General features: G+C 43.2%; 2 protein-coding genes across 17 annotated transcripts in view; both read right to left on the minus strand.

Moving 5' to 3' along the window:
- Positions 1–21,929, minus strand: part of CLIP1 (CAP-Gly domain containing linker protein 1) — a 121,443-nt gene that overhangs the window by 26,051 nt on the left and 73,463 nt on the right. For 8 of the 16 annotated variants that reach the window (XM_032876375.1, XM_032876367.1, XM_032876376.1 and 5 more), the window contains 10 exons: positions 20,627–20,743; positions 18,657–18,714; positions 18,039–18,122; positions 17,001–17,157; positions 15,154–15,319; positions 14,841–15,056; positions 8,942–9,058; positions 6,802–6,908; positions 5,357–5,452; positions 1,711–1,831 (listed from right to left, as the gene is read on the minus strand). In XM_032876375.1, coding sequence (XP_032732266.1) covers positions 1,711–1,831; positions 5,357–5,452; positions 6,802–6,908; positions 8,942–9,058; positions 14,841–15,056; positions 15,154–15,319; positions 17,001–17,157; positions 18,039–18,122; positions 18,657–18,714; positions 20,627–20,743 — 1,239 coding nt within the window. The remainder of the gene's footprint in view (positions 1–1,710; positions 1,832–5,356; positions 5,453–6,801; positions 6,909–8,941; positions 9,059–14,840; positions 15,057–15,153; positions 15,320–17,000; positions 17,158–18,038; positions 18,123–18,656; positions 18,715–20,626; positions 20,744–21,929) is intronic. The other 8 variants (XM_032876377.1, XM_032876373.1, XM_032876370.1 and 5 more) reach the window with 4 other exon arrangements.
- LOC116878673 (myosin-11-like) lies at positions 10,351–12,801 on the minus strand. Its single transcript, XM_032876380.1, has one exon. It carries the CDS (start codon positions 12,644–12,646, stop codon positions 10,385–10,387), a length of 2,262 nt encoding a protein of 753 aa, XP_032732271.1. The 5' UTR covers positions 12,647–12,801; the 3' UTR covers positions 10,351–10,384.

A 21,929-nucleotide genomic window follows, 5' to 3' on the forward strand; every position in this document is an offset into this window, starting at 1 on the left:
CATCAAAGTCACTGACTTTCAAATCCTTTTCCAAAGGAAGGCAGTTCAAATGCCAACATGCAAAAGGGAAGAGCATGGGAGGCAGCGAGCCCTGCAAAGCTCTGTCCGAGGAAGCATGATGTCTCCTTCCACTGCTTTCTGGTTCTGAGTGACAGAAGCAAGGAATGTAATCAAGAGCCCAGTTAAGGCCACAACATGAGAGGAAGGGATGATCTCTCTGTTCCTCCCACGTATGGAATCTGCCCTCTCTACCCGACATGCTCTAGGAGGTCAAGTGAGACGCCCCTCTCAGAGATCCTTCTCCTGCAAGAACTTACAGACACCCCGAGAGAGCTACCGTATGTTTAGACGCTCTAGTTTGTGCCAGGAAAAAAAGGACCTCATCTGGTCAAAGGGCTTCTATTTTCATGAACTCCAGTTTCTCATATACTGACCAAAGGAGGGGGCAGTAGCCCCATTTAAGTCAACTTTTCCTGACCCAAATCATTAGATGGCAAACATTTCTTGACACTATTACCTAAACAAGGGTAAGCAGATTACTATCTTCGTGTTCCTTTTACAAGTAGAAATAATGACAGGGCCATCTTCCAGAATTATTGTAAAGATTAAGTGAGATGATAGCTGTCATTTACTTGTAATTGTCACAAAGTAAGAGCCAGTACATGTGAGCTATTAACACCAAAAGCGTCATCGCCATTGGAGTCTGGAGAGATGTGACATTTCTTTTGTGAAGAATATTGTGGGAAACTATGATAAAGACTTTAAAGTCTGAAATCAACTCTCCAAAAAGTGCTTTCACCACAAACTGCCCCATGTCAACGGGTACTCCATATAATTACCCCAAATTACTCCAACCTAAGTGAGAATTAATCTTTGCCGAGTATGCTGGGGGGGAAAAACTCTCTTGAAATGTAAACCAAGAATTAATGACCACCCAGTAAAATTCTCTTAAAAATCTCATTTTAAGAATCTGCTGAGGCCAGATGTGACGAGCAATTTAGCACTAGGATTCAACTCGGAAAGAATAAAAAGCAGGATATGGCATTCTTTAAAATCAGTTTTGTTTCAGTGTTTAATGAACTTGTCACAAATCTTTGTGATTTAAATACGGAAGCCAATGGGTTGTGGTGAGCTTCTCGCCCATTCTGGGGATAACACACAGCACATAACACATACCAACGCACACAATTGCACATACATACACAGTTCCATTAGAAAATGCTTAAAAAAAATTTTTTTTTTTAAAGAAAAGCAGATTTCTATTTAAAAACGGCTGCCAACCCCCACACCAAATCCTTATCCTGGGAATTTGCTTCCTTCAAACCAGTTCTGATGAAAGAAAAAAGAACCTTAAGAGAAAAGTAATTTTGAAATCCAGGCAATAATAGTAGGGAGAAGAGATCCTTCCTTTCCATTTAAATGCAATGCTATGAGACTGTCTAATAAAGATCGTATTTTCTACTTGCTTGCAAGTTCCCTGTGTTGTTACTGGTCTTTTTTGGTTTTGGGTTTTTTTTTTTAAAGAAAATCTGTCAACTCCCACCCTAAGTCCTACAGCAGCACACTTGAAGGCAAGAAGACACATCACACAGGCAACTTGGAATCCCATTTGGAGCCACACAACCACACCAAGGGACCTCCAAGTGCCCTGCCGATGGCAGTGGGCAGGAGCAGGGCAGAGCTAGGCACCCTCCCCCCAGGCTCACTGACCTTCTGATGACCTGTGACTTCGTCCCTGCTTCTCCCCAGCTCCTCAGCAAGTTTCACGTTCTCTTCTTGCAATGCCGAAAGCTGCTGGGACTTCTGAGCTGCTGCCTGCTTGAGGGTTTCTCTGCAAGGACAGTGAGTGCAGGGTTACCATAGAAACAAGACAGGCAAGGAAACTGTGGGAGACGACGGGCTTCACAGCACTGAGGAAAATATATCTGGGTCACGTGCCGGATAGGATCTATAAGAACAGGAGGCATCGGTATCTACGTGCAGGAGAGGCTAAACGGCTTTAACCCCTCGGGAGGAGGACTGCCTCCCACAATTATTACATTCTTTTTAAACCTAATAAACACTATATCCACCCTCTCTCCACCCACACTCACCCACTTCTATCTAAACACTCCCCGTACAAAAGGCACTGTTACTATAAAATAAACGACAAGCGAAGCGGTCAGTCCTCTTGTCTTTAGGACTATTTCCATTAGAAAATTATGCAAAAACCCACTATGTTGATAAAGTGATTTCCTTTGCTCTCAAGGTACTCTGTTCTGACTGCACAGATCTGTAATCTGTTTTTTGTTGTTGTTTTTTTTTCTCTGGCAGAAATAAAAATCTAATGGTCCCATTTGCCAGTATCTGTCAGAGTCAAGTGCTAGCGTCAATCTGGAGTGTATTTTTAGGACATCTCTCCAGGTGAAATGCCCAAAGGAAAGGTGGTTTTCCAATTACATAACAGGTGTTTCATTTTGATTGTATTCTTTCCACAATGTTACTTTGTAATTAAAAGAAGCAAATAAAAATATAGCCTGCTGACTTGTGTCACAAATATCAGCATATAAAATAAAACGTGAACAGGCTAAGCGTATGTGTTAGACATCTTCCCAATATTAAAATTATCCAAAACATACATCTCAAATTCTTATCCTTTACACGTGGATATTGAAAATATTTTGTTTGATCACTGGATTTTAGTTTTCTGTCATAGAAGATTTTAATGCCACTATGAATTTTAAGTCTGTGCTGGCTAAACTCCATTTAGGGAGCTGTCATACATGGCTGAATCCTGAATCAAGTCCTCTGGGTATGAATCCATCTGCTGATGCAGGAACACATCTATTTTTAACTTCAATTGTCTAATGGGTGGCAATGCCTGGCATCTTTAGTTTTTGTTTTTTTTTTTTGAGTTTTAATTCTCCATCCACCTATAATATGCCTACTGGGGTAAGATTAAGGGGAATATATTTACACAAAAACTGTCCTAGCACATTAAATGAGGTCTTTTACAGAGATGTCTACATAGCAAGTGAGGAAAAACAAGTTAAGCCTCAGGTCATTCAAAAGCTAGGAGGGTTGGTTTTAATTATGGATACACACACACACACACACACACACACACACACACAATAGCTAAAGTTTGCCTTCTGGCCCAAGTCCATCAACTCTTGACAAATCAATCTGAAGACTGTACTTAAGATGATTTTTTAAAAATTCCCAGGTGTCACTGCCTTCCTTGGGAGATGTTTGGTTTGGACTCAGCATCTGGGTAGATGGTCAGTGGTAAGTCTGTGATCCTGCTGTCTCTCAAAGAGTTTCATCTTTTTTTTTTTTTTAAGATTTTATTTATTTATTTGACAGACAGAGATCACAAGTAGGCAGAGAGAAAGAGAGGAGGAAGCAGGCTCTCCGCTGAGCAGAGAGCCCAATGTGGGGCTCGATCCCAGCACTCTAGGATCATGACCCGAGCCGAAGGCCGAGGCCCCAACCCGCTGAGCCACCCAGGCGCCCCAAGAGTTTCATCTTTTAATGGCTGATTATTATTATTATTACTAAGTAGGCTCCACACCCAGCATGGAGCCCAACTCAGGACCCTGAGATCTAGACCCGAGCTGAGATCAAAAGTCAGATACCTAACGAACTGAGCCACCCACGTGTCCCTTCATGGCTTTTTAAATCCTTGGTTTCTATTAAGAGCACACAGTAAAGAAAACTAAAAGAAGAAGTCAAAGAAATTACAAAATTTTCTAAAGTACTGATCTATGAAAGCATTATTTGTTCAACATAAAATCTATACAATGCTTTCATGAACACTTTCTCAATCAATCCTCAAAGCCCAATGAGGCTAATATTATCTATATTTTAAAGATAAGAAAGCTGAAGCTTAGGGAGGTAAGATATTTTCCCCAAATCATAAATCCAATAAGTTGTAGAAGCATGAGAACTGGAGTTAAATCTGGCAATGGACCTCAGCTGTGATTCAAATATAGAAACACCTTTCCATTTTTCTTTAGAGTGTAGCGGGTACATACATTTCATACAGGAAGAAGGCTCTTATAGCCCAATTTCCAGAAATACTCCAGGGAACCATTCTGAAAATACTTAAGGTATTTCTAACAATTTTTAAAGCTACTTTTCTTTCTACATGACAGAAGACTATCCCAGTTTTAAAACCGGGAGGCAAATACGTATTTTTCACACTGACTTGCAAACATTCTACCTACAAGTCTATTATAAATCAATTAATGGCCATGCTAAATCTATTCTAGATTTATTACTGTGTCAGGTAAGTAATTAAGAACAACAATTAAACTGCTTGTATCATTTTCCCTAAGATTTAAAATTACATATCAGGGGGGAAATATCTTCTCTCTCCACCTGAAAATAGGACTTAGCTAACCAAAGCCAAGAATTTCCCTAAAACCAGTCTAATAAATAGCATAGAAGGAACACTTAGCTATAAGCACTGAGTTGCCAGTGCCAAGGGCAATATTCCATAGGAAGTAGTTCTGATTAGAACTCCAGTGTCTACACTGGGGTCCATTTTCCTCCAGGAACTGAAGTCCTGTCAGGTGAGGGGAGACACCAGGAATGTTCTGAAGGTCATGAAGCACCCCAGATACATACTGAACCACAGAGAAATCATCAGCTTTGGGCACTGAGGAACTAAGGAGTGGTAAAACGACTGCCTTTTTTTTTTTTTTTTTGAGAAGCACCATTCCCATTACATAGTACATTTATTTTAGATGGTCCTTGAAATGTGGCCAAGTCTACCACAGGGAACAATGAGTCACTGGGGGCAGGGGCTCTTCCAACCTACTCCCTGTACCAGCTTCTGAAGCCTGTCACTGGTGTCTCCCACGGCTCTTCCCTCTGGCTAAGGAACCCTGGCCATAGTGTGCCAGGTCACCCACAGAAGACACGACTCCCTCAGGCCCGGTGGGCCAGAGGAAAGGTGGAGAGGCAGAAGCGGCACAGGCTGTCTGCCCAGTGGTCCTGGTTCCCCCTCACTCAGAGATCTGGGGACAGTGGCTCCAGGTGACAGGCCACGGTTAGAGGCAGCAGCAGCAGGGCCCACAGTCTTGCGCTCATGATCATTTGTGCCCACAGCCAGGAGCCCAGGCTTTTATTATTCACTGGAATCACTCAAAGAAGGGCAGAAAATTTCTCTCTTCACAGAGGTTAAGCCACCCCGTATTAACTGGGGGCGGGTGACAGGACAGTGACACGGTGAGGACGCTGGACACTTAAACACTAGACCCGCAATGGCCATTACGAGAGACTGCTAAGTAGTACTTCGGGGGAGAGGGGGCTTAGCGACGTCCCAAGGGCTCTCTCGGCTAGGTCCACGCTGACCCTGCCCCTCCATTACCTAGTGCGGCCCAGAGAGCTCACAGGTGGGGTTATGGCAGTGGGAGGTTGGTTAGGGAATCTTCTCCTGCTGCTCACATCCTCCCTCACCAGCTGCCTGTGTAACACAAATGAACTCAAGTCAACAATGCTCTGAACACTCCAGCTCAGCCTAACTCCTTTCTGTGTCATGGGCAAAGACCCGCAGCACGCCCACGGCCACCCTCTCAGAGCTGGTGCTGCCGCGGTTTCCCATCACGGTGACCTCTATGTGCCTTCGTGCCGTGGCTTCAGAAGGCCAAGAAAACGCAAGCTCTTCCTGCCGGTCCTGAGCGCACGGGTAAGCTGAGAAGTCTGTGAATGCCAAGGGAGCTGGTGCAAACTTTCTCAGCACTGTCTGGAGAAATATTAACACTAAGACTGAGGTCCGGAAGTGCCGAATCACTACACTGTGCACCTAGAGCCAACGCGACACTGTGTGTTAACTGTAATTTCAATAAAAATTAAAAACAAAATTAAAAAACCGAGGAAGGGATCAATCACACGCCCTGAGTCACTCGGAAGAGGGATTTTACGATCTCTCCGAAGAACACGACGTGTCCTAGGTTCAGCCTGAGTTTGAGCAACAACTCGCCTTGAGGATGGAGGCTTGGACGTGGTGCTACTGTCTGACTGATCTCATGCCTCTGTCTGCTCAGAACAGGAAGCAAATAATTTAAGCCCTGGAAGGGTGGGGGCCGTGTAAATCCGTCTCTGTGTCCTTCCCAGCTTGGAAGACACAAACGTTCACCACATTAACTGGCTTGAAATTTTTAGGTTTACACAGCTGGTTTATGGTGTAGCTCTCAAAACAGAAGAGCAAAATGAATTCTACACCTGAACTATCATTTCAAATGCCTGATAAACACCAACGATTATGACGATTGGACTTGAATGGCCGGGACTTGGAGCTGGTGTTGACAAAGGAAATACGGTCAGCCTGTCTGCCTGAAATCAAGGCAGCAGACTGAGGGATAAACCTTGAATAGAAAGATTCTTCCACAATTCTCTCACCTGATTCCCATGCAAGAAGGTTTGCTTATTCTTAAAATCAAGATTATTGATAATCTTGAAAGGCAGATGCCATTTTTCTCCCCACAGAAAGGGTTTTGAGAGATTTTTAAAGCACACTGCTTAAAAAAAAAACCTCCAATTCCTTCATAAAGTCATATTCGAATGCCACCTGCCCTCACTTATCAGCCAGCACACACTCACTTTGATCCTTTAACCTGGTTACTGCTGTGACTTAGCTACCTTCCAGCTAAACAGTTACAGGGCTACTTTCCAGGCACGCTACCACATTTGGGGGACAGGAAAGGGGCAACTACTTTTTAAGTACTTGTCAAGTTATTTTTTTAAAATAATTAATCTCGTCTTCACTTTTGCAATATTAAGTCCCCCAGTTTCTCTCAAAGGAAATGAACTTACATTTCTTTCCTGAACTCTTCCATTTTTTGGTTCTCTACTGTCAGAAGTTCTTTTGACTTGTTCAGCTCTTCCACATTTTTCAAGTTGTTTTCTTTAAGTGTATCCAACTTAAAGACCAAGAGAAAAAAACTTGATGAAATTATTTCATTTCCCAGTAACATGACTGGATAGACAAATTATTCATGCAAATGTGCACTAAAAAGACAGGTGACATTAGTCACTTGCAAAAAAAAAAAAAAAGAAAAGAAAAGCCACCGGGTAAGGAGATGACAAATGACCATGACATTATAAACTGCAAGCCTCCCCCTTACATTTAGTCAGACATTCCCCATACACCCGGCCAAAATGTCAAACTAAATTGCTACATGAATTACAACCAAAGTTTACTTTCATTTTGTGTACAATTCTCAATATTTACCATTGAACTTGCTATTCAAGTATGACCCCTCTCAAAAAAAAACAAAAACAAAAACAAAAACAGAAGCCAAGAAATAAATTGCAAAGGCATTACATCAGCAAGGATTATTTTTTGTAATGAAAACAAAAACTCCTTTCCTTCCCCACAGATTAGTAATTTCAGATGTATTTGTCAACCTTAGTACCAAATGTACGGAGTGCTGACTACGACAATCTTCCAAATGAAATTATCTGTAGGTGGGACAATATTTGATTATCCATCTTAACTTTGATCTGACAAGGAAAAGAGCCAGGCAAGTGAGGCTGAAAAGCCTCATATTCATTCGTTCGGCTCCATCATCTGCACATGGGGGAGGCAGCCAGCTTAGGGCCTGGCCCTGGTGGGAACACCAGACACACGATTGGAATGAGTGGGGACGTGACCAGCTAAAGGCTCTGACAGGGGACCAGAGTTCTAGGTGCAGAGCCCCGACCAAGGAGAGGGAGCTCGCTCGGGGCCGTCCACTGCCCAGGGTGCGCTCCTGGCACCACGGCGGCTTCCTGGGACTTGCGTAATCATCTCCTATGGTCAGAGACACCTTTGCCACGTCACATGCAACCAGTCAGAAGTCCCAGACATTGCCTCGATGGTTTTACCATCACAATATTACTTTTAATGCCCTCTACAATTAATAGAGGAATCTGGAATTCCAGATTCATAGAATAAGAAAAACCAAGTATCACAATGGGTCCAAAAAAATGATTCATCTGGTCTTGTATTCTGGCTATATAACAAGGATGCCAAGGGCTATGTCATGAAGGCACACAATTCTCCCCGATTCTACCCTTAAAAATTAGATCCATTCCTTAAAATCTTCTCATTTATTTTAGCTTCTGTGACTATCATCTGATTTTTTTAATGCTTTCTCTTCTTGTCTTAGGACTATCAGTTCTGAAAATGTACCCCCTTCTTCGTCCAATTGTATTCGCCCTATAATCATCTCAAAATGTGCATGTCTTTACAGATTTCCATCTTTGACCTTCCACAATGAGAAGGCCTAGCCTCAACACGGCAGCTCCTCAATGTGGCTAGCCCTTTCCTTGCTTTAATAGTCTCACCTGACTATCCCTTTCAAAAGCATAACGATTTGGGCAAATCCATCTACTTAGGATTCACAGGTAACTGCTTCCTGAAAAGGAAGGGTTGGTATGAGCTGGGTATAGGGAGGAGGAGGACCAAAAATGGGTCCCGGAAGAATGAGAAATATGCTACTTTGGACAGAATTGAAGTGATCTCCATGCCACAATCTGTCTGAGACCCAGAAGTGGCTGTTTAGAGAGGACACAAAGGGAACCAGGACTGAGTGATGGCAAGAAAAGGCTTATGTCAAACTCAGGGCTGAGAAGCGGAATTTAGTGGCTCCAGTTGGGAGCGCGCGGAGGAAAAAAATTGTGTGATTTCAGATCAAAGATACAGTCCCATCACTGAAGTTACTATAGAAAGCCACGCTATCGGGGTTTTCCCCTCATTATTTTTTTAAAGGTTGACCCTACTAAGTGAGTAATGAAGTCATACACTTTATTTAATATTATCGTGGTTCTGATGTACAAGCAACTCCACTAACATGGATCAAACCTGTATGAGGCCACACTTCAAAAAATAAACAATCCTGAGTTAGTGATCAAACATTCCATGAAGTCGGTAAGCTGTCCTTTGTACAAAAAGCCATTTAAATCTGATTACTTCATTCTGTAGTTTTTCATTTGTTTGCTTGGTATCCTCCAAGGAGGCCAGAGTCTCGCTCTTCTCTTTGGTCATCTGTTCCATTATCTGCATGGCGTCTTCTGCCGTTTGAGCAGCCTGAACACAAGAAAGCACCGTGAGAAAAGAGGACAGCCCTGGGCAAGCCCGTCGGGGACACTCAGGCTGTGGGGCTCAGGCAGCCCTCACTGTCTGTGTGGTGAAGGTTAAGGACCAGTCACCAATCCAATGCTGAGGCAAACAGTCTGAGCCATGAAAGGGGAACCAAGCTACAGACCCTTTCCGTGCCATTCTTCAAACAAGCCAACTGCAATATGATATTTGCATATTTTCAGACCCTTCCAACCCTACATCTTTCCAAGCTCCAAAGTTACACTGACAGTCATGCTCATCACTCTGACCTGTGTTGGAGAGAAACATTCACTTCTCTGATAATAAACAGTAACATCCTTACGTAGCTGAATTTTCCCTTTGTCGTGTTTACTGATGTATGTCGGCAACACTATTCTCGCTATTTCAGATGTGGGGCTTTTGAAATAACTTGTAATTTAGGTTGGGGATTTCTCAAGTAAAGATAAAAATTATTTGGGCAATTATTAACACAAGGCTCAAGCGTTTAATGAGAAGCATTAAATGGAAAAGCCTGAAAGAGAAGCTATGGGTAATGAATATAAACATGGCTGTGAATAAAAAAGATCGCATGGATATGGACACAAATCCTTAGCTGATAATTATAAAAATTAAAATTTTTTGTTTATTTCTTATGAGAAAGAAAATATTTTTAGGCACTTGCTTACAACTTCATGCAGTCTAATAAAGCTGATGGGAATTCTGCATTATGCCTTCCCTACCACCAGCCACGGAAAAGTTCACTGGAGTGTTCCAACTGCATTTGGACAGACAAAAGCAAAACAGTTAAAAGCCAAACAGAAGATAACTATGTTTCGCTATGTGCCCATTTTAATACCGTTCTTAATCCTTTAAGAACCACAGGTGAGGGCACCTGGGTGGCTCAGTGGGTTAAGCTTCTGCCTGCGGCTGGAGTCATGATCTCAGGGTCCTGAGATCGAGTCCCGCATTGGGCTCTCTGCTCGGTAGGGGGGTGCTTCCTCCTCTCTCTCTCCCTCTGCCTACTTGTGATCTCTGTCAAATAAATAAATCTTAAAAAAAAAAAAAAAAGAACCACAGGTGACTTTTTCAAGAAAATTTCCCCTTAAATTAAAAAATGTATCCTTTTTATTCACAGTTTATGATTCTTTCCAATGGAGAAAGACAGCTGCAATTAGAGATTTAGTACAGAACTGCCCCTTCGGGTGGTCAGACAAACAGCTTGAGACACACGCGCAGCTACTTGGGTAGGATCCATTTCCCTGCTGGCCGCGATGACAAGCCGCCCAGGGCCACTAGGAAGTTAGTGCACGGGGGTTAGTAGTACAGGCCTGGTCCCTGACCCTCCCATTTTACCGTAAATGACTGAAGAGTCTCGAGCTCTCTAATTTTAAGAGTGAGCTTGCTCTTGTCTTTCCTCAAAGTACGGTTTTCATTTTGAGATTCCAGGAGGTTGGCTGAGATGTGGCTATTGGTTTTGGCCAACTGGCTAATCTCTTTCTGAAGGATGAAGTAGCTTTCCGCCAGCTTCTCCTTCTCCTTCAGGAGCTCCTCCTTGGCCAGCGTCATGTCTCTCTTCTCAGCCAGCAGGTTCTTGTTGTCCTGCACCACCTTGGTGCGGTCGGCCAGCGTCATCTCGTGCTTGAGCCGGAGGTCGTCCAGGATCTTGGTGAGGTAGCTGTGCAGCTCCTGCAGCTCTAACTTGGACTTGGACAAGGTGCTGAAATCGCTCTTCAGAGTCTCTATGTTGGCAGCAAGCCGAGCGGTTTCTGCACTCAAGAGCTCCTTCTCCTTAATTATCTCTGCCACTTTCTGCTCTGACTTGCTCTTCTCTTGGACGAGCACGAACTTTTCGGACTGCAGCTGTTTAGTACACACTCTTAACTCTCCCAGCTCCTGCTCTAGGAGCGCCATCCGCCCGTGAAGCTTATTGTTTTCATACAGGGACGACTCATTTTCCTGCGCTCTGGCTTCCTGCTCCCGGACGAAGGACTGCTGCACGGCGCGGATCTCCTCGTTCAGCCTCTGACACTCTTCTTGTAGGCTCAGCCCGTCCCTCAGCAGGATGTTCTTTTCAGAACAGCACGTCTGAAGCTCGGCATTCAGGCTCTCCTTGGCTTGCAGGGTGCTCGTGTGCTCTTTTTCTAGACTCTTCCTGGCATTCTGGGCCTCTTTCAGCATCAGAGAGAGCTCGTGCTTGGTGGCGGCCAGCTCTTGGTTTTCCCTTTTCTTCTCCTGAAGCTCCTTCTCCAGAGTGTCGAGATTCCCAAGGAGTTTCGTCTTCTCGTGCACCATGATTCTTCTGCTGGCGGACTCCTGATCGTACTTCCTTCGGAGATCTCCCATGGTTTTCACGGAATTCTCCCTTTCTGCAAGCAAATCTCCATTCTGCATTTCCAGGACAGACTTTTCCTTCAAGAGACTGTCATGCTGCTTTTTGAGCTTGGTAATCTTCTGACAGACCACCTCCTTCTCAGAAGTGAGGAACGCGATCTTCTCGTTCAGGCTCATCTCAACCCGGGCGGCCTCCTCTGAGCACTTCTTCAGTTTTTCAGCAAGGAGCCTGTTTTCACTTAGGAGTTCTTCTTTTTCAGCAGAGAGTTTTCTCTCAGAGGAAGCCAAGGTTTCTTTCTCATGCAAAAGCTGGATGCACTCGGAGTCTGTGATCTCCCGACTGGTCTTGATTTCTTCCAGGAGCTTGGTGAGGCTGCTGTTCGTGGCCTGGAGTTGCCGCATCTCCAGCTCTGCATTCCTCAGAGCCCGCTGGGCCCCGTCCAGCTGCGTGCGGAGCCCGCTGGCCTCCGTGCTGAGCAGCTGCTTGATCTGGAGGGCGGCCTCCAGGCTGGCACTCAGCTTTTCCTGGTCCTGAAGGAGCACTTCCTTCTCAAACCGCAGATCTTTGCTGCTTTGGAGAAGATTTTCTCTTTCCACTTTTAAGGCGAGGCACATGTTATCAAGACCTGACTGCTTCTCCAAAGCTGACTTTTTCTCAGTGGTGAGATCTTCGATCTCCTGCACCAAGGTTTTCTGATCTTTGACCAGCTCCTCGTAAGAGCTCTGGAGCTTCTGAATAATTTCATCTTTATCTTTGGCCAAGGCAAGGTTTTCAGTAACGAGCTTCTTGATGTGATCCTCCAGGTGATTTTTTTCCTCCTGATCCTTCTTAGATTCCGCTATCAAAGTATCTTTGCTGAGCTGGAGCTGTTCCATGAGCTCCTGCACTCTTGCTCTGGAAGCCCGCAAAGAGTCGTTTTCCATACTGATCTTCAAGAGTTCTTCCTGTGCTGTGTTAATTTCTCCCAGTAACTGCTCTCTCTCAACGGCTAAGGATTCCTTATGGACCTGCTCCTGACGATAAAGCTTTTCGGCATCTTGCTTTTCTTCTAAGACTTTCTCTTTTTCTAAATGAAGCGTTTCATTGACCGACCACAGTTTCTGTTGATCTTCCTGAAGCAAAGTTATTTTGGCCTCCACCTCTACCAGCTTTGATAAAAGTGAACCTTTTTCTAACTTTAAAGCATTTCCCTCCTGTGCAAGAAGCTGCTTCTCTGATTTCAGACCCCTCAGCTCTTCTGACATTAGTTCAATTTCTTTTTTGGCTGATGTTAACAAATAAGTTAGCGACTACAGAGACAAAGGGTGGAAAGAATGGAAACAAAATGAAATCAAGCAGACAAATGCGAGCCCAAATAACTTAATGTAACCTAAATTGTAAAAGTTTGAAAAAAAAATTTTTTTTACAATAAATGTCATAGAAACTACCTAGATAACAAGGGGGGAAAAAAACTAGATGAAAAGAGCCCATAAAAGTATAATTAATACAAAGCAGGTTTAGCTTTGCAAAGTGCTGGTCTACCTACTGGTTTATTTTTTCTTTGCAACACTTATGAAATCATCCCTGAGTGGTACCTAACAAGGCAAAAAGTGTAGTTTGACTTCGACATTGGGGCGTGAGAGTCTTTCCTGCCCTCCCAACTTCCCAGTTATTTCTACTGTAGGAAGAACTCAGGGAAGAATTTTTTAAAAATCCAAACCAGAGAACTACAAAAAGTGAGTGTATTTTAACCAAAAAAGTGTGGGGGGGGGGAAGGGTGAGGGAAAATAAACTGTTGCTTTTCAAACTAACCACAAGACCTTGACCTTCTAAAGGACAGTCACTGGCCTGACCAATTTAATCCCAATATTAAGTCTAACTTATTAAAAGTACAAACCAATTTGCTAGGCTTTGGTGAATAAAATAGTTTTAAAAAAAAAAATACTGATTTGTATAATAACTTGACCACATTATCTGTCCCAGCGCTTCTGCAGTGATGTGTATGTTCTTTGCACGAATACGGTAGCTGCTAGTGAGCACGTCAAGTGCAGCCAGTGTGACTCAAGGGCTCAATCTGTAATTTATTGAGATTTAACAAATTCAAACTCAAATTAATGTGTCCAGCGGCTAGTGCCTTGGACAGCACAGCTACAGATCACTGGCTCTTTAACTAGGAAACACAGCAACTCTGTGGGCTCCCTGAACCTCCTGACATCTTATATAAAAACCTGTTGAGCATATAAATTATCCCCGGGGGAGGGGGAGAGTACATCTTAAGGTATCATCAGATCCTTAAAATAGTTTGTGAGCCGCTATTGTTGACAAACACTGACATCCGCAGGAATCGGATATCGAGACAACTTTGGAAGGGAAACAATCCTAACCAAATGACCCTTGTAAAAAATTAAAAATTAAAAAAAAAATTACAACAACAGGAAGCAGAACTGAGTCTTCATACAAACTACTGGAATGCTGTGGTTTGGTCAGACCGCACATTTTAACGGAAACACTAAAAAAGAGGAGTCTGTCCAGATAAAGGGAAGCACAAAGACAAAAGATCTGGAAATTATATCCAGTGTTAAATGGCTCATAAAACTAGAGATGTTCTACAGGGAGAGGACGAAGCCTTGACGGTGGCACGGAGAGGAGAGAAAGTGCATGTATACATATCATGGTCCAGTTTAATTAACGAGTTTTAGGTGGGGTTTGTTTCAAGTCTCATGTATGCTATTTTACATTTCCTTTTCACTAAACTCCTAGACAAACATTAAAAATAATTAAAGACAAGTATTTACTTTTCTTTGAGCAAGTTCAATGGTGGCAGGAAAAAGTTAAACACAGGACGGTTGAACTTCATTAAGTGACCAGAGTCAAAAAACATACTGGGTTGCAGAGATGATCCTGACACCGTAAAATGAAACACAATGTATTAAATTCTACTCTATTTAATAACAGGAGTGTGCCTTCCGGGGACATATAAGTCCTCTCTAGAGCCCTCACTCTAATGTTCTCTATAGGAACCCCGCTTCCCCAGGGCTCACTTGCTTCGTTTGGCCTGTTGCTTTGCTGCAAGATGTCTCTCCTAACCCCAGTGCAAGGTGGCAGTAAGATGGCCAAGATCAGAGGCCACAACAGGGTCTCCTGCAAGCAGGCAAAGAGAGCTCAGACAACACAAGATTCTCTGGGACAGCTGGGAAGCCCACAGCGCAGGGGTGGGGGGCGATGGTTACACAGGACACTCAGGGGAAAGACCTGGACGGTAGCCACCGCCACCCCTGAGAAGGAGCAGCAGCTGGCAGAAAGCACTGGAAGCCAGGAAAATGTAATTTGCCATCCTGCCATGCGCTCGGAGGTTAGCATCTGTAAAGGTCGGTGCGACCCACCCCATCTGCTGCTGCTTTGTACGCCCCGCTGCAGCCGTGATGCCACGCAGCAACGTGCTCCTCTCCCAGAACATACTTTGGCTTTGTCGGCTTGCTTTTTCAGTTCTGCCATCTCCTGCATCAAGTCGCTGTTCTCCTTCTGCGCGGCCCTCAGCCTCTCCTCCATGTCCGACAGCGTCTTCTGCAGGCTCTGCACGACGGCTTCATGCCTCGCCTTTGTCTCACAACTGGCCTCCTCAAACCTGGCCTGCAGATCCTGGCACTGGTTGTGGCTCATTTCCATCTTCTTTTCCTGCAGAAACCCCGAGGGAAGCAGTAAGTCACCCAGCTGTATCTGTACCGCCCTCGCCTCCCTCACCAGCACTTAGTCTCATATACTCTCTCCTTACCAGATCCACCAGCTTCCTCAGTAGCTCTTTCTTTTCCTCCTCGTGCTTTTTGGCTGCTTCCTGTTGGCTCTCTTCCGCTTGGAGAGTTACCTCCCCAATACTCTTCTGCAGAAAGCTTGCGTTTTCAGTAGCCTTGGTAAGTTTGAGCTGTAATTCTTCTACATTTCTAGAACAAGGTTCAACACAAGGTGTCAGAGTTTTCAAAAGAATGCTTTAAATTCCAGTCATACTTAGAAAGATACTATTCATAATTGTACTAATGATTATAGTTTGTAAGTAATTAACAACATCTGAAATAAACCAAAAAAATGGCCTGACTTGCCCTGAAGACTAATTTTAACAATTGAGACAGTTACAGATACACTACTTAGAGTGACAATTATTGTAATTATGAAGGTTTCGTATTTTATGTCAATAGATCTGTAAGGAAAAAGGAATGAAAAGTAAACATAAATGAGGAAATTATTTAGTAAGTTTCAAAAATCTTAGCAGACAAGGTTATCAAAAACTCATTCCAGCGTCCCTTGAAAACACAAGATACAAAATGACAAGTGGTAACTTAAAGATCTAGCCTCCAGATACCAATGTGGGTCAATAAGACATACAGAAAATGTGTGACACAAACCTAGAGAATGGGCTATCAGAAGACTCCGAGAACAGAGGAGGGAAACTTGGATGGTCCCTCTGGGTCGTCTGACACCTGCAGTGGTGGAGCTCCCTGGGGCACCAGGCCACCACCACCTGTGTGGCTCACTCCCCCTGCCCCCCCCCAAGCAAGTCTGACCACAGATGGCCAATCAAAGCCCAGGTGTCAACCTCCGCCCACACCCCATCACCATCATGCTGAACTGTAGGGGTGCATGGCCAGAGATAAACTTAACTGCCAACCAGTCATACTTTCAGAATCATGGGTCTCATGGCCCTAAAATGTCCTCTCAAAGTTTTTGCCTTTTTTTTTAGTATATGTGCTGCCGAAGCGAGCACAAAGTTTTTGCCTTACAAAATAAAACATTTGATTTTTACCCGGCAGCTATGAAAAGAAAAGAAAGCTTGAAGCAACAATGGCCTCAGAATAAAGACAGGAGGGGTGGAGACTACAGAGCTGTAGCTCGTGGCCGTAGCAGGAACTGCTGATGACCAGCCGGGGCCAGCCAAACAGGCCTGAAATCCTGGGCAAGTCACATCACCTCATGAAGCCTCAATTCCTTTCTCCTCAAGATGGGAACAAGAACACACTCACCTCACAGGATTACTAGGAGAATCGGAAAACCCACTCCACTAAAGCTGTCCACAGGGCGCAGGGCACATACCCAGTTCGCCTGTGATATGGGTGACCCTTCCATACACTGAAACAGCCTAAAAATATCGTTAGCTGCCTGTGAAAGATGTTCCCACCCTTGGTAAACTCCTGTCTTTTCTTTACAAGCCATCTAAAAGCCTCTAATACTGTATTGCTTAGAAGGTTCCATAGTTGATTTAAGCAGACACTCCCGTAGTAAGAAAAAAGGAAGAGCGGCAGGAAACCTTAAAACAGAATAATCCTGGGGTGCCTGGGTGGCTCAGTGGGTTAAAGACTCTGCCTTAGGCTCGGGTCATGATCCCAGGGTCCTGGGATTGAGCCCCACGTCCGGCTCTCTGTTCCACAAAGAGCCTGCTTCCTCCTCTCTCTCCCTGCCTGCCTCTCTGCCTACTTGTGATCTCTGCCTGTCAAATAAATGAAATCTTAAAAAAACAAAAACAAAAACAAAGACAAAACAGAACAATCCTGAATTTTGGCTCCCCTCCCTCCTAGACCGCGCTTCAGAGGCGAACCTAAATCAGGCGCCCTTACAACCATTCATACATACCTTTCTTTCAGACGTAACTCGTCATTCATTTTTGTCAGCTGAGAAGAATTATCTCCGGACATCTTCATTATTTCTGCAATGTCGTTCTCCAACTTTTCCTTCGCCTTTATCAACTGCTGTTCTCTTTCATCCCTCTCTCTAAATTTTGCTTCCATATCTGAATGCATATAGAAAAAAATTACTGTAGTGTTATAGTCAACAAAAGTTTATTGACCACATCCTATATTCCAAGGTTTGCTCTGGGAATATTTGTATATAGCAATCCCTGCCCTCATGAAAATCATATTCTAGCCAAGATGATGGACAAGAAACAACATCAAACAAACAAACACAAATAGTATAAAAATCGTGTTAATTGCTAAGAGGGGAAAAAAATACAAGCAGAGAAAGGAATCAAGAAAGAGCTGGTGGGCTAAAATCTTGGGTGGGACCTCTCTGGATGGTGACATTAAGCAAAGACAAAGGAACTTAGGGAGATCACGTGCAAAGGCCCTGAGGCACAAAAATGCTTGACTTGCAAGTATTGCCAACAAGGCCAATATAGATGGAGTAGAACAAACAAAGGGAAGGATAGTATGAGAGGTCATCAGAGAGGTAACAAGACTTGACATTGGTAAGGACTCCAGATTTTAATCTGAGTGAGATGGGAGTCATTGCATGATCTTGAGCAGAAAAGTGACATGACCCAACTTAGCGGAAGGACGGCTCTGGCTGCTGTGCTGGAAATGGACTGAAGGACACGAGGGCAGAAGCAGGCAGAGCAGGCGGCCAGCTGTTACAGCAGCTCAAGTGAGAGACGATGGCGGGCTTGAATCAAGGACAGTGGGAGGAGTGGTGATGTGTAGTAGATTCCGACTCGTTTGAAAACAGGGCAGAGAGGGTTTGCAGAGGTTACAGATCCCAAGCAAATATTTTATCACATTATACTACACTAAGGAGAGAAGTGACTCCTGAATAATGTTATTGTAATGTACTACAGTTATCTCAAATCCTAGGAAACCTACTGTGTTCAGTGCTTAGTAAACAAAGACCACTTACCTGTTAAATTTTCTCTCAACTTCTCCAATTCAGTAGACAGTGCGTTAAACTGTTCCTCCTTTTGGTGTAATTTATTTACAGTTTCTATTGAGGATAGAGTTAAAAGTTTAATATATTTCATACTTAATAAGCCATCTAGAGGTTGACAATCTTATAACCAAATCAAATCACATACTGGGGATTTGAGAGGACAGAAATACTAAAGAGTCCCATTACAACAGCAAACCACTGTGTAATGACTAGAGAAGAAAAGATGCATCTCTTTTCACCTCCCCATATCTGTGGGTGAGGCAGGCACAGGGCATACATTTCCAGGCCTCTTTCTCTTATTTCCAGCTAAAATTCAATAAAGCTATTAATGACTAAAGATCAAGTAAGGTAAGATTTTTCCCAAGTATACTTAATTTTTACGTGGAACAAGCCTTTAGTCACAAGAAGAACGAAGTAACTGGGAGTCTGAGGCTTCAGGAAGCCAGTGCAATCTGGCATTTCCGTGTGCTGCGGAAGCTTCTGGAAGCACGACGTCAGACTGCACGAGTCATCTATTCCTTGTACTCCAGAGGCCAGCTCCGGCTTGGGAACCTGACATTCTCCGAAGCCATACTTAGTAAGACATACCTTGCATGCTTCTCTGAACAGAGACTGCCTCCTCCGAAGCTTCAGCAAACTTTTCTTTCTAAAATTAAGAATGGGATCTTCAGAATAGAAAGATTTCAAATTGCAGAAATAAAACGTTTCAACCAGTTATAACTAAAACACTATCTACTTTTTGTGACCGATTTTGTTTCATTAAAATTTATACTTAAAAATGTGTAAACGCCAAATACCACCATATATATACCGTGCATGTATGTGACACAGGGGAACGGGGCTTACATCCACGTCCTGGCCCGAGCATGCATGTACATCTGTACGCATGTGTGAACGTGCACACGTGTGTGCTTGGGCATACGTGTGGTACATGCGTATGCTTTTTTCCATGCTGCCACCCTAAGCAGCAGAACTTCTCTTCAGGAATCTGCCTGAGACAGTGGTCAGAATTCTGCAGTGTTTTTCTGTCTGAGAGTAATCAGAGCCAGTATCTTGAAACTACTATCAACTACTTCTTAAACCAAAAAGGCCCACCGCTCACCTACTCTCTTCTGAACAAGACAATAGATTTTAAAACAAAAAAGCAAACAAAATTAAAAAACGCAATGTTCTCCTGGTTTTCCTGAGATGAATTTTGAGCTGGATGTACCAAGAAAAATTTTCAGTGAGTATTTCTAACTATTTAGATTATGAATAAAATGGGCACACAAGCCACACAAGTCCACCAAAGCCCAAAGATTGTCCCCTGTGTTATCCCCAAAGCCAGACTTAGGTGGCAAATTTTCTCTTGAGTACACAGAGGTGTACACTAACTTAAAAGAAAAGTAAATAGCCTCAAAGTTTGGGAGGGGGCGGGGAGACAAGGCCAGAGAAATAGTGTGGGACTCAAAACACATTTTTTAAAGGCCATAATATTAGAAAATCATGATTCCCAAGCCAACTTGCTCTCAAAATGTAGCTAAAATACGGTATGTCAAAACTGCCCAACAGAGCCATCCACCATGACGGAAATAGTCTATCCTGTGCTGTTCAGTATGGTAGCCACCAGCCAAATGAGGCTATTAAACACTTAAAAAGTGGCTAGCACAACTGAAGAACTGAGTTTTAAATTTTATTTAATTTTAATTTATTTAAATTTATATAGTCATATGTGGACAGGGGCTACAATAGTGAACAGTGCAGCTACATACTTGACATTTGAAAAAGTAGAACTTCGTAATATTGGCATTTTTTAAAAAAGCAAACACTTATTCACCTCTGGTACTAGCACAGAAGTATAATAAGCCGGGAAGAAATGGTGTATAGAGGACCTAAGACAAGCGTCCCTTCCTAACTCACGTTTCTCTTTCCCGGTTTCTCCATACGCCTACGACTTTTCCTTTCCCGTCCTGTGTGCTTACAGTTGTCAGCCTTGACTAAGTTCAGTTTTTGATGCAGGAAGAAGGGAGAACAGTTGAGAAAAGTCAAGAAAAACAAAATGTCTTACAACTTGTGATTAAGGTGAGAGGATAGATGTGAAATGTAATTTGCTGAGGTGGGTTATATGAGTTGGAAGAAAGGATTCTCGGACTCCGTGCTAACAGTGGGTGCCAACGGTCCAGCACTGCGCTCTCCAGCGCGCTGTCACAAGGAGGGAGAAGGCACAGCCTAAACCTCATTGTAAACGAAACCCTCATGTGCTGAGCATATAAGCTTGGGAGGCCCCTGTGTTTAGCAAAACCAGGCAATCACACGGCAAAGCGGCTCATTTACCAGAGGCAAAGGACAGATTTAGATAAAAAGTAATACCTACCTTTATTGCTAGGTCGGGTTTGTTCCGATTCCCTTCAAGGTACTTACCAGCCCCGGACTAATACACTCAATTTAAATGAATACTTTGAAAGAGAAAGGGAAAGAGATCCAATACTTCTTTCTTTATGGAGATTTTTGTTTTTAAACCAGGAACGTTATTCAAATGGCCAGAAACCCTGAGAGTCCGATTCCCACGAGGTACTTACCAAAATCTGAAGTTCTTTTTCCAAAGCCTCTTTCACTTGACTGACTTCACGCAAGTTTTCCTGAAGGTTATTAAGTGTTAGCTCTCTCCCCTGCAGCTCTCTGGTAACGCTACTAGCCTACCGTACAGAGTTACATGGTGCAGAAGCAAACCAACACGAGGAAACAAAAAAGAATGAATGAGGAACAAAAAGTAAAACAAATATAAAAAACATGAGAAAAAAACACAACCAAATAAAACTGAAAGGAATAAAGGCATGGGTTAAAGAAAACAACAAAAAACTATTTTGTTGTTTTTTGGTTAATTTTAAGAAGGCAATGACTTCGCACAATCAGTTCTAGCTAGTACAATCTAATGACTATTTAAAATAGTCAAAAGGAGTATTTTTCTATACCAAAATTTGGAATATCCACATGATCTAAAGCAGAAAGTACAGATGCTTACTTTCTAAATAGCTAAATCAAGCAACTTCATTTTCTGGACTTTAAAGGCCGTCAAGCAGGAAGAATGCAGACATGCGGCCTGTGTTATTTCCTCTATGTTTGTATGTGCTTAAAGTAGTTCAGCGTTAAAAAAAATAATAAAAATTTTAAAATGCACTGGCAATAGTAATCAGAAATTGGTTTTCATCAAATCTTGATATAAAAAAATTTGACCAACCCTTAGCTATGGATTCTTTATTAATTAATTTTTGTGATTTGATTGGTATTTCGGATCCAAGTGAGGAGATTTGAGAAAATCTTCCTGTAATTAGCTTGTCATCTTCAACTAAGGTTACTTGGTGATTTTTCAGTCTATCCTCCCACCTCCCCCATCTAACCTTACAACCCTTCGTCCAAGAAGTATTTTCTCCCACAAAATACTCAGAACGCTGGGCATCAGCCCCATCACTCCCACTGGTGGTAGGAGGACCGGGACTATTCATTCCTCAAACAGTCCTTAAAGATGAAGATGACATTTGGCAAGGCCAATTAGACAGGGATGTAGCTGGCCAATGTTTCAGGCAATTTCCTATGCCTCGACCAAAAGCATACTTGTCTGTCTGTCCTCAAAAAGGCAAGAAATAGTAGGCATTCTCACTGCGGCATAGGAAAAGCTCTCCAACAGGCCAGAAGCAGCGATGCAAAGGGCTCCGGGCTCTGAACCTTATTCTGCTGTCTACTTATCACAGCATGCTAACTGACCAGTCCCGTGGCACTCAGCATCCACAGCTGTGTTTGCACAAGGGCTGATGGACAGGAGAATGATGTAAATGCAAAGGAGGAGGAGATAATCATATAAGCTTCTTTCTTGTCTATTCCTTC

This window comes from Lontra canadensis, unplaced genomic scaffold, assembly GCF_010015895.1.
Source record: "Lontra canadensis isolate GAN:19392208 unplaced genomic scaffold, GSC_riverotter_1.0 scaffold58, whole genome shotgun sequence".
NCBI classification, from domain to species: domain Eukaryota; kingdom Metazoa; phylum Chordata; class Mammalia; order Carnivora; family Mustelidae; genus Lontra; species Lontra canadensis.

Coding starts and splice junctions, on each gene's coding strand:
- LOC116878673 (XM_032876380.1), bottom strand. CDS start 12,646: ATGTCAGAAGAGCTGAGGGGTCTGAAATCAGAGAAGCAGCTTCTTGCA.